The 12,439-nt window shown below is 42.7% G+C and overlaps 1 protein-coding gene across 2 annotated transcripts in view; it reads left to right on the top strand.

Annotated features, from left to right (window-relative positions):
- SRL (sarcalumenin) overlaps positions 1–7,098 on the top strand; it is a 169,382-nt gene extending 162,284 nt beyond the window's left edge. For both annotated transcript variants that reach the window (XM_078663128.1, XM_078663129.1), the window contains one exon: positions 2,835–7,098. In XM_078663128.1, the coding sequence (XP_078519254.1) occupies positions 2,835–3,646 (812 nt within the window). In that variant the 3' untranslated portion in view covers positions 3,647–7,098. The remainder of the gene's footprint in view (positions 1–2,834) is intronic.
- The last annotated feature ends 5,341 nt before the right edge of the window (positions 7,099–12,439 follow it).

Raw genomic sequence — 12,439 nt, 5'->3', positions numbered from 1 at the left:
TACCATTAAGATAGGATTTTGTGTTTTTTAAGTACTAGCTGTTAGGGGTATAGATTTCCCCAGTCTATGAGCATGATTGTGCACTTTGACCTTTAGTGACCTCTTTAGAGTCACAATTCCAGCATATGAGTACAGAATCTAACATCATTTTGAAAGATAGTTTTAGCTGTTGTTTGCAGTAGCAATCTGCCATGGTCTTTATGGCGGTCATCACAATGGGGTAACCCAGTGTCCCTCAGAGCCTGGGTAAATATATAATGAACTACAATGGCTCTGTCAGGGAGCAACAATTGCTTTGTTGAACAGGATCATTAAAGATATTTAGAACTATGGAAACTTATATTCACTTAAAGAATCCAGTGAAAAATCAATGTGCGCAACAAACCCAAAAACAGGTATCAGAACACCATGAAAAAAGTGAAAACTCAACGCACTTGCTAGAAAATTATTACATTTTTCATCAGATAATCAGGACTGTACATTAGTTCAAGCTGTCCAAGAAAGACGAAATTCGGAAGTGACAAGTGTTTCAGCGTGACATCAGTGCAGGTGACAAAGTGCATATGTACAATTGTGAACCTATGTACAAATATATACAATTCTCATGAATGGTCAGAACAAAAATTGTAGAAATCTCTCTGGTAAGGGCTAGATTTCTCCACACTGGGACCCAGAGATCTCTAAGACTGAACTAGGTTTAGTGTTGACATTTCGACCCTAGCAACGCAGAACTGATGTGTCACGGCGGGTCTTCATCAGGACGAGAGGACAGCCTCAGATGTGGGGAGGCGTCCCGCGTAGTGGATGTCGGCCAGATTGATCTGTTGAAATCAGGAAAGACGCAGTGTGTCACAGTCACGGAGCAAATATAATGGCTACTCTCCAAGGGAAAACAATAGAATCAGCGCCAATGTCTTATGGCTAACTCTGAGGTCTGGCTGGATTATGAGGCAAAAAAACACTGGTAATTCACTGTTGCTAATAATGTCCTGATCTGTACCAATTATCAGAACCAGGCCAACAGGGTCCAATACCTGTGGCTGGCTGTGAAGGTTTGAAATTCCTTGAATGAAAGGGCTCTGTGTGGCTAATAATTTGGCATAAGTATCCAGACAATAAGTCAGTGGAAAATCAGCGTCTGTCGGTATTGATTTCCCTTTGAGAACTTCAGAGAAACCTCAAAGTTAGTGTTTTGAAAATTCGACATGAATGGCCACAGATTTGTGTTGAGGACTTGAGCAAGCAAGCTGCCAAACATGGGGTAAATAGGTGCAATGTAATAGTGCAAATGATCATGGCCTTTGGAAGACCCCATAGGCAGTACCTTTTCTGTCTGAAAGAATAACCTGTCCTCATAGAACTTCTTCAGACCTCCTTTAAAACTTTCAAGCAATCATAAGCATATACTTATGTTTGCATCCTAAAAAGAATGGGACAACACTGTGAAGATTAGGAATGCTGGACTATGATACCGGTTCTCTCCTCTCGTCTGTATCAGCAAATCTGATCTTTTAAGCAATTTAATGGGAGGGAACTGTGAGAGGAGAAGTATGTGTGAGTATGATCTTTCCTTTGTTGAGGTCTGACTATGAAGGTCTGTCCATGATTCAGTGGTGGAAACTTGCAGACACTATTGCAGATTACGGAATGACAAGAAATAATATGTGTAAATCAGTTCCTCTGCAATCCATGTCTGTTCTAGAAAGACATGTTTAGGTAGCTCCCTAAAGCTTGAATGTGTGGTCACATAATCTTGATTCAGTTTCTCCTCCATTTGATTCCCAAGTTCCTGATGATTTTCTCTGGGAACTCGATAAACATCATATGTGAAAGAATCAGCTTGTATATTTTTCAGCTTGTATCGGATAAGAAATATATTATCACATGCACTGAATGAGTCAACAGGTCCACCAGGTTTTTTTCGTTTTTCACTTTTAAGGATTGAGATGTAAGGGTTGTCTGCAACAGTTTGTACTACAGCTGGATAGCAGAGATTGTCTTTTCTATCTCTACAGCCCCATGAATAGATCACAACTGAAGATATTTTATTCCATGATTAATTTTCCAGTTTTTCATCTAAACTCATTAGCATTTCGTAATCGTTGTACGTTATTAGTCTTTCGCTTCACTCAATTTCCAGGTCAAAAGTTACTTTAATAAGGTTACTTATTTTCGCATCTTGTTTTCTTTATTTCATAATATTCCTGAATTTCAAACTGATGCTTAAATGTTATACTCATTTCTGTTCCTGTTTGCGTAGTTCAGATAGCATCAGCAAGGTGAATTTGGCCACTACCCTAAGTCTTGGTTCTGAAATCAGACTGTCCTACCAGAAACATGAAAGCATCCTTTAGTACTCAACTTGTATCAGATATTATTCAGGCCCAGTTCATCTCTGGTTACAAAAACCCTAGGCCTTCTAGAATTGGTAGTGCTTTCAGTAAAATCTGTGTCCTGAATAACAGATGTTAGTCCCAATTTTACAGCTCTACATCAAGAGGTTAGTAAAGTATTAAATAGTTCAATCACTATAGAAAGTCCTGGGAAAAGTCCACGCAAACCTGAGTAGAGGTATTTATGTAATCAGTGGAAATACAGTGAAATCATTGGTGCCATCAAATAATACAAACAACATTCTCTAGCAATATGGACCCCAGTGTTCTGCTATGCATTCTGTTTTCATGTTGGCCAGCCTTATAATGCCTTGAAACATTTTGAGAAATGATGCTGTTCATTTTGTTTGCAGAAGTATAAATGGATTGGATTTTTAGGTACTGGTAACTAAATACGTTTTTGTTCTAATCATCTCAATATCTTCTCTTCCTTTGTTACAGGTTACCCATTCAATGATGTGTGCCAGTGGTTCATTGATAGAGCTGACCTCATCTTTGTAGTCTTCGACCCAACAAAGCTAGATGTTGGATTGGAGTTGGAGATGCTTTTCCGCCAGTTGAAGGGTCGTGAGTCCCAGATCAGAATTATCTTGAACAAAGCAGACAGTCTTGCAACACAAGAGTTAATGAGAGTGTATGGTGCCCTCTTCTGGAGCTTGGCTCCACTGATCAATGTCACAGAGCCACCAAGAGTCTATGTCAGCTCCTTCTGGCCTGCAGACTACCACCCTGAGACACACAAAGAACTGTTCCTTAAAGAGGAGATCTCCCTTCTTGAAGACCTTAATCAGGTGATTGAAAACAGACTGGAGAACAAGATTGCTTTCATTCGCCAGCATGCCATTCGGGTCCGCATCCATGCCCTCCTGGTTGACCGCTACCTGCAGACATATAAAGAAAAGATGACATTTTTTAGCGATGGGGAGTTAGTCTTCAAGGACATCGTTGATGACCCAGACAAGTTCTTCATTTTCAAGTCCATCCTGGCCAAGACCAATGTCAGCAAGTTTGACCTTCCCAACCGTGAGGCCTACAAGGACTTCTTTGGTGTCAATCCCATAACCAACTTTAAGCTTCTTTCGCAGCAGTGTTCCTACATTGGAGGCTGTTTCCTTGAGAAAATTGAAAAAGCTATCACCCATGAGCTTCCAGATCTCCTGGGCAGCATTGGCCTGGGGAAGAAGCCAGGTGGTCTCAACTGTGAAGCAACTGGATGCGGAGAGACCCCAAAGAACCGCTATAGAAAACAATAACCTTTCTGTGTCCTGTCAGCCATTCATGTGATCCAGTGGTGAATGAGCTTTTGTCTTATCTGTCAAAGAAGTCATGGTTTATTAATCCTTTGAGTACCAAGCAGACAATAGCCATGACTTAAGTCAAGGTATAGACAAGGGAGGAGAAGTGGGTAGGGCATGGAAAGGAAAATATAAATGTAATGATGGGCATGCAATTTTATAAATTATTGTAACAAAAAGAGAATTAAAAATGGATGAAAGCTCTGCATCACAGCTAGATTCATAGTTGCATTGGATAGGTCATTAAATACCAAACGATACGGGAAGTTAAATGTTTGAAGGCTTACGTAACAAGAAGATTCAAGTGGGTCTTTCAAACCTACTGGTTACTTGGTTCAGGTTGCTAGATTTCTTTTGGAAAATACAATTCAATTCCCACATTTTGTATTATGAAGGCACACTCCAAATACCTGTGTGCCAGTTAATCAAAGAAAACATGACTAGCTTTGGGATCAATTGGTAGGTTTCACGAACAGTTCAGTACCAAGGTAGAGTTTATAGTACATGCTCAGCAATTTCATCTTGTTTAATTTATTTGGGTCCAGTCTGAGCCATTTTATATTCATAAGATTTGAATATATAATGTGCAAAACTCCAGACCAGATTTACGTATACATTAATTATTCGTGCCACGTTGGCTTTATTGATCCATTACTGTTTCAATTATTGCATTGTAATCCCCAACATAATCTGGTGACAAAAGTCAAAGAAAATAAAATATCTTCAAAAACGATAAAGGTGTTAGGCTGGGGATTCTTAAAAAATGAAGAGATATTTCATTTTGTATAAGAATGCTTTTTATCTGAAAAATTAAATGGCACAAACCATTTCGTCCATCTTGGCCTTCATCTGTATTCTCTAACAGGCTCTTCAATGCAGAGGCCACGTTGTGTAAGTGCTTAACTCTTAGGCATTGGGTAGAAGGGGGATGTGACTGACAAATATTACATAGTGAGGGCAGTGGTGGCTGGCATAGTTGGTAAAGTATGCAAAAGAGGAAAGCATGCTGTATCTTCAGTGGAACAACAAGGGTGTGTCAGGTTTTTCTGGAAGGTGGTGCGCATTTCTTTTAACATTTTCAATTACATTTTGAATTTACATGAGGGGTGGATATATTGATACAATTTCTTTAACTTACTAAACTGGCAAAATGTAGGACAGAGCCCAAACACATATTTGTTTCAATAAATCACAATAGCATCCCTTAGAGTAAAGGAAAAATGCACACCTTGACTTCAGGTAGATGTTTAGTGAAGGGAAATGAGTGGTGTAACATGGGGAAGAGGATCAAGAGAGGAGCTGAAGACAAATATTTTGTCATCCCTGATGATAATATAAGCAGGGTCTCTAGCAGTGGGATGCAGTGGCCTCCTAATGATGGAAGTCCAACGCCATGATTTAGCAAATACAAATGGTGTTGTGAATAACGGTCAGTTGGTTAAAGTTGATACTTCCTATGAAAATGCCTGGTATCTTGTATTTTTAATGAGATGTTTTCTGTCCTGTGACATTATCTGGCTCTACTGCTAAATCAGGGCTGTATAGTTGGTTGATTGTGACCTGGAATGAGATTGCCAACAATAACATTGACACAAATACCTCACACTGGCACATTTACTAAAAAGGTATATAAGTAGACTGTATGGAAAAGATTCCATAAACATTATTTTCCCAACTTTTACTTATTGAAGATTTCAGTTGGGTGTATGTCTTTGACTTGCTCTACTAGCTACACCGAAGTAAATACAGATGCTAAAAGATACATTGTGTGATCAATTAACTGATACACAAAGATCTAACTACAGAGCTATCTGGACAGCTAGTGTGTGGTTATCTAACTTTGCAGATTTCTAATGAGATATCAAAGTGGAAAGAACATTATAAGCAACTAGGAGGCATCCTTCAGGGAAGAGTTCACCAGCCTGCAGAATTTCAACTTACATGAATTTAATTCAAGAGTCGCCTCCTTAGAACTTCCAAGTTTAGCCTGCTATACATTTGAAGTCCCACCTTGTTCCCTGAGGTGTAGCTTGACCTTCGGGTACGGTTATGTTTTGTACTTTTTAGTAAGCAGAGAGGGTGGTTCTAAAGGATAATGGGGTGCTTTACTTGTTATTACTTTTGATAAACTGTCAACACAAACTATTCCAACCTTTGTTAGCCAGTTAATTTTTCAATTGATTTATGATTTTTTGCTTCTGGACGCTTTACACTCCCCCTAATCTCTAGTATCATCTAATTTATTTTTGAAATTTTTAGTTAGAAAGGGGCAGTACAATAAAACGAAATGTGGAAAACGTTGTAGTGGGCAAGCTACACTCAGTAGCACTTTGATTAGTGACTTGGGTTTTTAGACCTAGAACAATCTAGTCTTTTGCTTAGTGGGGACGATGGCTCGGAAACTGAAAAAAAGCAGCTGTCTATAAGATGGTGCTAAATAAATACACAGTGGAGGGGGAGTTATAATTGGATCAACAGTAACTGGGTAAACCTCAACCGTTCTGTAAAGATAAGAATACATAGATCCATTTGGGTTTTTGAGCAAAGTTTAAAAGGACGCCCTGCACTCTTTGGGATAAAGTAACAAAGAGGTTCAGTCCAGGGAGATATTCATAGAAAGGATAGTAGCGAGGCAGGGGGATGTTTAGGGGCCGAATTACTTTCAGCATTAAGAGATTCTTCACCTATACTTCACAGGTCAGTTCAATAGAGTTGACTATCAGGACACTCCAACTCTCCTTGGTTGAGTGAAGCAATGATGGCTGCATCACCATACGCTGATAAAGACTCTGGCTGCAAAAATGTGTCAGGCATGTGTGATTATTCCAGAAAATACCTGACCATAATATCATTTGCAGCCCGAAAAACTTAGCCCTTCTGCTTCATAATCCACAGCACTACCCAGAACAGTTTGCCTTGACTGTTAAAAAGGCTGAACAGAACTCGGATCTCCTTGGGGTAGTATTTATAGCAGGTCACGCCACAGGCAGAGACAGACTAGCACCAAAGGAGATGAATCAGATTACAAAATAAGGCATCACAGAAGAAGCAGCGCAGTAGCAGTTAACACATACTTCCATTTATATGTATTATTTGTTTGTCTCTCTTATCCCTGTCTGTTTCGTAAGTTCGTTTCTGACTCCGCTCCCTATCCTTTGCTCAGCAGACAAATCTCAAGACTAGTGTCCCACACAACCTTTGTCCTTTAGGTGTATCCCATTTTTTCTATGTGTAACCCCCTCTTTGATTTTCTTTGTTGCGGTTCCAAAGTCGCTCAAATGTTAATCAGCCTTCACTTCCCTTGTGGCTTTGTCGTGATTGGAAGCATGAGAACTGTCACATCCTTTCCAATTTTTAAGGCTAACAAAGTAGATGTCGATGAATCAATAAAAAGTTGAACAACCCTTTGACTGCATCTATTGTTTCCCTTTATCTGCATCTTGATGTTCTGCCGTCATATTGTATCTGTTCATAACATGTGTGGCTATCAATGCACATGTTCTGCATACTCCTGCCATCCAATGTTGGGCTCGGACGTTTGCAACTTGTTTTTCTTTGAAGAAGTCTTTTGAACCATGAGGTGTTTTTACTCTTCCTTTAGCTTGCAATCCACATGGGCGTCAGCTCTATTGTTATATGTTTTTTCCGCCATTGGGTTTGGACCTGTACTGATGGGCTCTGGGGTCTGCGCCTAAGAGCAGGGTGTCGGACCTTTTTGACCCACCCATTTCCGTTGTTCCGTAACAATCTTCACAAATCCATATGCATATTTGATCCTTGATCTACGATACTCGAATTTTTCAACTCAAAAAGCAAATCTTGACTAAATTCCCATCAAACCTCAGGACACAATCCCCAAGTAAAGGAAATTGTCCTACAAGGAACAAATTGCCAAGGTCCTCTGGCTCCCCAATGCACAAAAGACAGAGTCGAGGACAACGACCCTTCCTCCTGCTTCTCCTCATCCTACTCCGCCTCATCCTCCACATCCTCCTCCCTTACTGCCAGGACCGTATGCACCACCTCTCACAGGTTGCCAGAGAATCCACAGAAACCCTATGATGTTCCCTTAGACATATAGCCCAGGGACGACTCACAGTACAACTATGATGTCAATCCCCAGGGCGATACAAACCCTGATCTGTACCTAGCAAAGCCTTTCCCTCCTGATGACTACACCTCGTATCACAAGTTTATACCTTCCTCCCGATCACACTATACCAATTGGGGGAAGATTACAGGGCTTTCTTCCACACTGGGAAGAGGTCACCTCCAACCAATTGGTACCTCTTTCATTCAACATGGTGGCTGCCTGGTGCTCACTGCAACCCCCCCCAAACATACCTTCTTGCAAACACACTCTCCCGCAGAACATCTTAGTTTCCTTCAAAAAGAAATGGAGGCACTCAGCCTCAAAGGAGCTTTAGAACCAGTACTACTGGAGCATCGAGGCAAAGGGGTGTACTCTCTGTACTTTCTCATCCCAAAGATAGACTAGTCTCTAAGTCCGATACTCAACCTCAGGCCCCCTACAGGTACATCCGCTCAGAACACTTTCATAAGGTCACTCTACAGGACGTTATCCCTCTGCTGTATTTAGGAGATTTAATGACGGCTCTCGATCTGAAAGATGCCTACATTTACATATCCATCTGTCCTACTAATCATGCTGCATACGCTTCGTGGTAAGTGGTCAGCATAGTCAATACAAAGTGTTGACGTACGGGATCACCACTGCCAAGAATATTCACAAAATGCCTCACTGTGGTAGCCGCCCACCTCAGAAGGCGCAGCATTCAATTCTTTCCTTACTTAGAAGATTAACTGATCAAGTGGGAACTGAACAGCAGTGCCTCACTCACACCCAGACACCATATCCCTCCTCCATGATCAATTCTTCACCATAAATATTGTCAAGTAACACCTTTAGATTTCACCCTTTCTGGGAGCCGTGCTCAAACCAGTCGTGAGCAAGGCTTACTCTAGTCAGACAAGAGTGCAAGCTTTTCAGCAGTTGCTGCCTCTTTTTCAGACAAATCATCGATTGACAGTCGGAACAGTTATGTGCCTTCTGGGTATGATACACTCATGCATAGCCATAGTTTCCCATGCCAGGCTTCACATGTGTCCGTTCCAACAATGCCTCTCAAAACAAATGTCACAAGAGCAGGGTCATTACAAAGATCTAGTATTTAATCAGGCCAGCACCCATCACTCTCTGCAGTGATGGAACAGCAACAATCTGTTGCAGGGCTTGCCCTCCACGGAGCCGATTCTGCATGTGACATCACCACGGATAACTCATTCTCAGGGGCGGGGCGCACTTTAAAACATTTACCATTCAGAATATGTGGTCACTACACCAAAGAGGACTCCACATCAATTACTTCAAACTTCTGGCTATCCAGCTAGCTCTCAAGGCCTTTTTTAATCCGGTTCAGGAAAGGTGGTGCTGATAAAAATAGACCGTGACCACCATGTTTTAACTCAAAAAGAAAGGCCGAACTCACTCTCCAGAGTTGTCCAAATTGGCACAAAACACTTTGCATTGGCCAGTTCACCATCAGATACACTTACTGGCAGAGTACCTTAAGGGATTGGTCAACAATTTGGAGAATACCCATACCTGACATCTGTAGGGCAGCTACCTGGTCCTCAGCAGGATGCGGCAAGAAGTCCACAGGTGGCAACTCCACCCACAAGTCCTACTTCCACCGTTTGAGGTTTCTTGCCATGACCCAAAATGCCAATGCTTCGCCTCCAGGTTCCCAACACCAACGTCCAAGGGAAATGCACTATGGATAAATTGGTCAGGAATACTCACCTACGCTTTTGCTCCTCTCCTACTCCTTCCATACATGATTCAGAAGCTTTGGCAAACGTCCCTCACTCTCATCCTGGTGGCTCGCATATGGGCCACACAACCATGGTTCTTGACCCTTCTGGAAATGTCAATGGTTCCTCAGGAGAAGGCCCCAACAGGCCTGACCCTCTCATACAGAACCACAATTTAACCAGACACTCCAACCCCAGACAGCTCGATCTAGCAATCTGGCTCTTAGGGTCCTAGAGACGGCTACCTTAACCTCCTGCATGTCTATTCTCAAAGAAGCGAGCAGCCCGCCACATGGGACATAAACCGCCTAGGCTACCCCTGCCCGGCTATGGAAACTTAATTTTGTCCTTACCAGACTCATGGGCCTTCCTTCTGAACATTCCTACCCACTACAATTAATTTCCTGGAAGATTGCCTTCCTTGTCGCTCTCACATCTCTAAGACGTGTTAGGGAATTGCAGCTCTCACTTTTAATGTGTTTTTCTTTCAGGTTCATAATTATAGGATTGCTTTAGAGCTCACCCCAGATTCGTTTCAACAGTGGTATATCCCCTTTCACCTCAAACAATTCAGCTCCTATTTTTTTCCTACAGCCGCATTCTGTGGCAGAGAGGGCCCTTTCAACCCTTGATGTCAAGTGGGCCCTCGTGTATTACATTGAAAAGACCAAGCCCTTTCATAATGCTCAGTAACTTTTCGTAGCTTTCACCAAGCTGCACAAATGACACGTTTTCAAAGGCAGGCACTGCTGGATAGATTGTTACATTAATTCAAACCTGCTATATTAAAGATAAACATACTACCTGGCCTGCCAGGACCTCATTCCACTTGCAGAAAAGGGTCCATTATGGCTTTCCTCTGCAAAATACCCATACCTGACATCTGTAGGGCAGCTACCTGGTCCTCACCACACACATTCACCAAACGCTACTGTGTGGATATTTTAGCATGCCATCAGACTATAGTTGGTTAAGCTGTCCTAAGATCTCTCTTTTAATATTCTACCACATCTTCCAGCTAACCACCTGTTGAGGAAGTACTGCTTTACAATCTATGCAGAGCATGCGTATCTACAGCCACACATGAAAGGAATGGGAATATGTTACCCTATAAGCATCTATTTGTAGCATGTTGTGCTGTAGATTCTCATGCGCCCACCCAACTCCTTGGAAGCCTCAGGTTGTTGCATACCTTCCTGCATGGTCGTCACACTTTCCTGTTTAACACTCTATCCTCACACGCTCACCTACTGTGTGGAAAACAATCTAACAGTGGAGCTGATGCCCCTGCACATTGCCAGCTAAGAGAGGAGTCACTATACCGTTTGATTCGAAAGACTTCTTCGAAGAAAAATAAGCTGAAAACATCCAAACCCAACTCTATACGGCAAGCATATGAATCTACTCTGAAAATGTACTTATGGGAGTTTCTTTGAAAACGTGCTTTCCCCAAGACAAGTGTGCTGTCAATCATTCTTCAAAGCCGATGGATCTCCCTCCAATGATCTTCCGGCCTGCCAAGGAATATTAAAAGAGACACAAAATATTACATAGCATTACAAATTGATTTACCGTTCACCTGGTTTCTCTTCGCCATCCACTCCTGAAGATTCACTACACAGGAATTGTAAAGACTGCACAATTGCACCCTGCTCACTTTACGCACAAGGATATAAAGTGTCTATCAGACTGAACATTACTCAGTAATTATTCATACAAAGCAGGCCAGCACCCAGAGGGGCATATGTACAAGGGGACTGCACCACCGAAACGTCACTTTTACCGACGTTCCGGTGGCGCAGTGCCCTGCTCTATATTTGCAAAGTGGCATTAAGCCACTTTGCATGGCTTAACACCGCTTTGTGAAATGGTACCCTTTCACGCAGATATCTGCATGAAAGGGGTGTGCAATGGGTGTTGCTGTGGGCGTTCAACTGCAGCACCCATTGCTTTTTAATGCTGCCCCAGATTTACAAGCATGTGTAAATCTGAGACTGCAGCACACATAGAAAGAGGAAAACACCTTAAAGATTGATTATGTGCAGGAAGATGTCCCTTCCTGCACATAAACAATCATTCCCTGCAACGCAGACACCCTTGCACCTTTGCACAAGGGGGTCTGTGTTGGCACTAGGCTGTTTCTTTTTAGCGCAAGGGCAAACACAGGGGTGCACCGTATTCTTGTGAATACGGCGTATCCCTGCATTTTTTAAATGACAAAGTGCGGTGCTGCACACTTTGCTGCCATTCTGCACCATTTCCCTGTGAATATACCCCAAAGTTTCTCTACTGCATTGTGGAATGAGTGGAAAACACTATGCAGCATCATATCTATTAAGATTGTCCTGCTGCTACAGTCATCCTTTGCGCTGGAGCACAATAAAGGCTGATGCACAGCATTGCACCTTGTTGCAGAGGTGAGTATACACAAGTCGCGGCCGGCATGGCTCGCGGATGGGAGGTGGGGAGGGGCGTCGCACAGTGAGGGGGGAGGTTTCACCTGGCAGGGTTTAATTTAATTTAAAAAAAAAATCTAACATATCTTTCCGCCAGCCGAGTCCCGCGTCTACTCGGCTCCTGCTCAAGCTTTCCTGCCTCCAGCAGGAACAGGAAGCAGGCAGCCAGGCTTCCTCCCCATAGCCAATCACAATGCTGCAATGGCAGCCTTGTGATTGGTGGGGACGCCGCCCAACCAGGGGTTTATGGGGAGGCCATGTTCTCCATGCAGGCTGCATTGCAGCCTGCATGGAGTAAGGGAAAAGTGCGCATGACTGGTTTGGGTGGCCCCAGAGTGCCGACCAAACAGTCGTTGTGCCCTCAGGAGTGCGCACACCACTACTCCCCTGGCTGCTCGCAGAGCACCCCCGCCCACCCGCCTGCCCTCAATCAACCATAAAATGCTAATAACAGAAAGGT

This window comes from Lissotriton helveticus, chromosome 10 (genome assembly GCF_964261635.1).
Source record: "Lissotriton helveticus chromosome 10, aLisHel1.1, whole genome shotgun sequence".
NCBI lineage: Eukaryota > Metazoa > Chordata > Amphibia > Caudata > Salamandridae > Lissotriton > Lissotriton helveticus.
The sequence above is the reverse complement of the archived record's forward strand: the minus strand, read 5'-3'. Positions and strand labels throughout refer to the sequence as shown.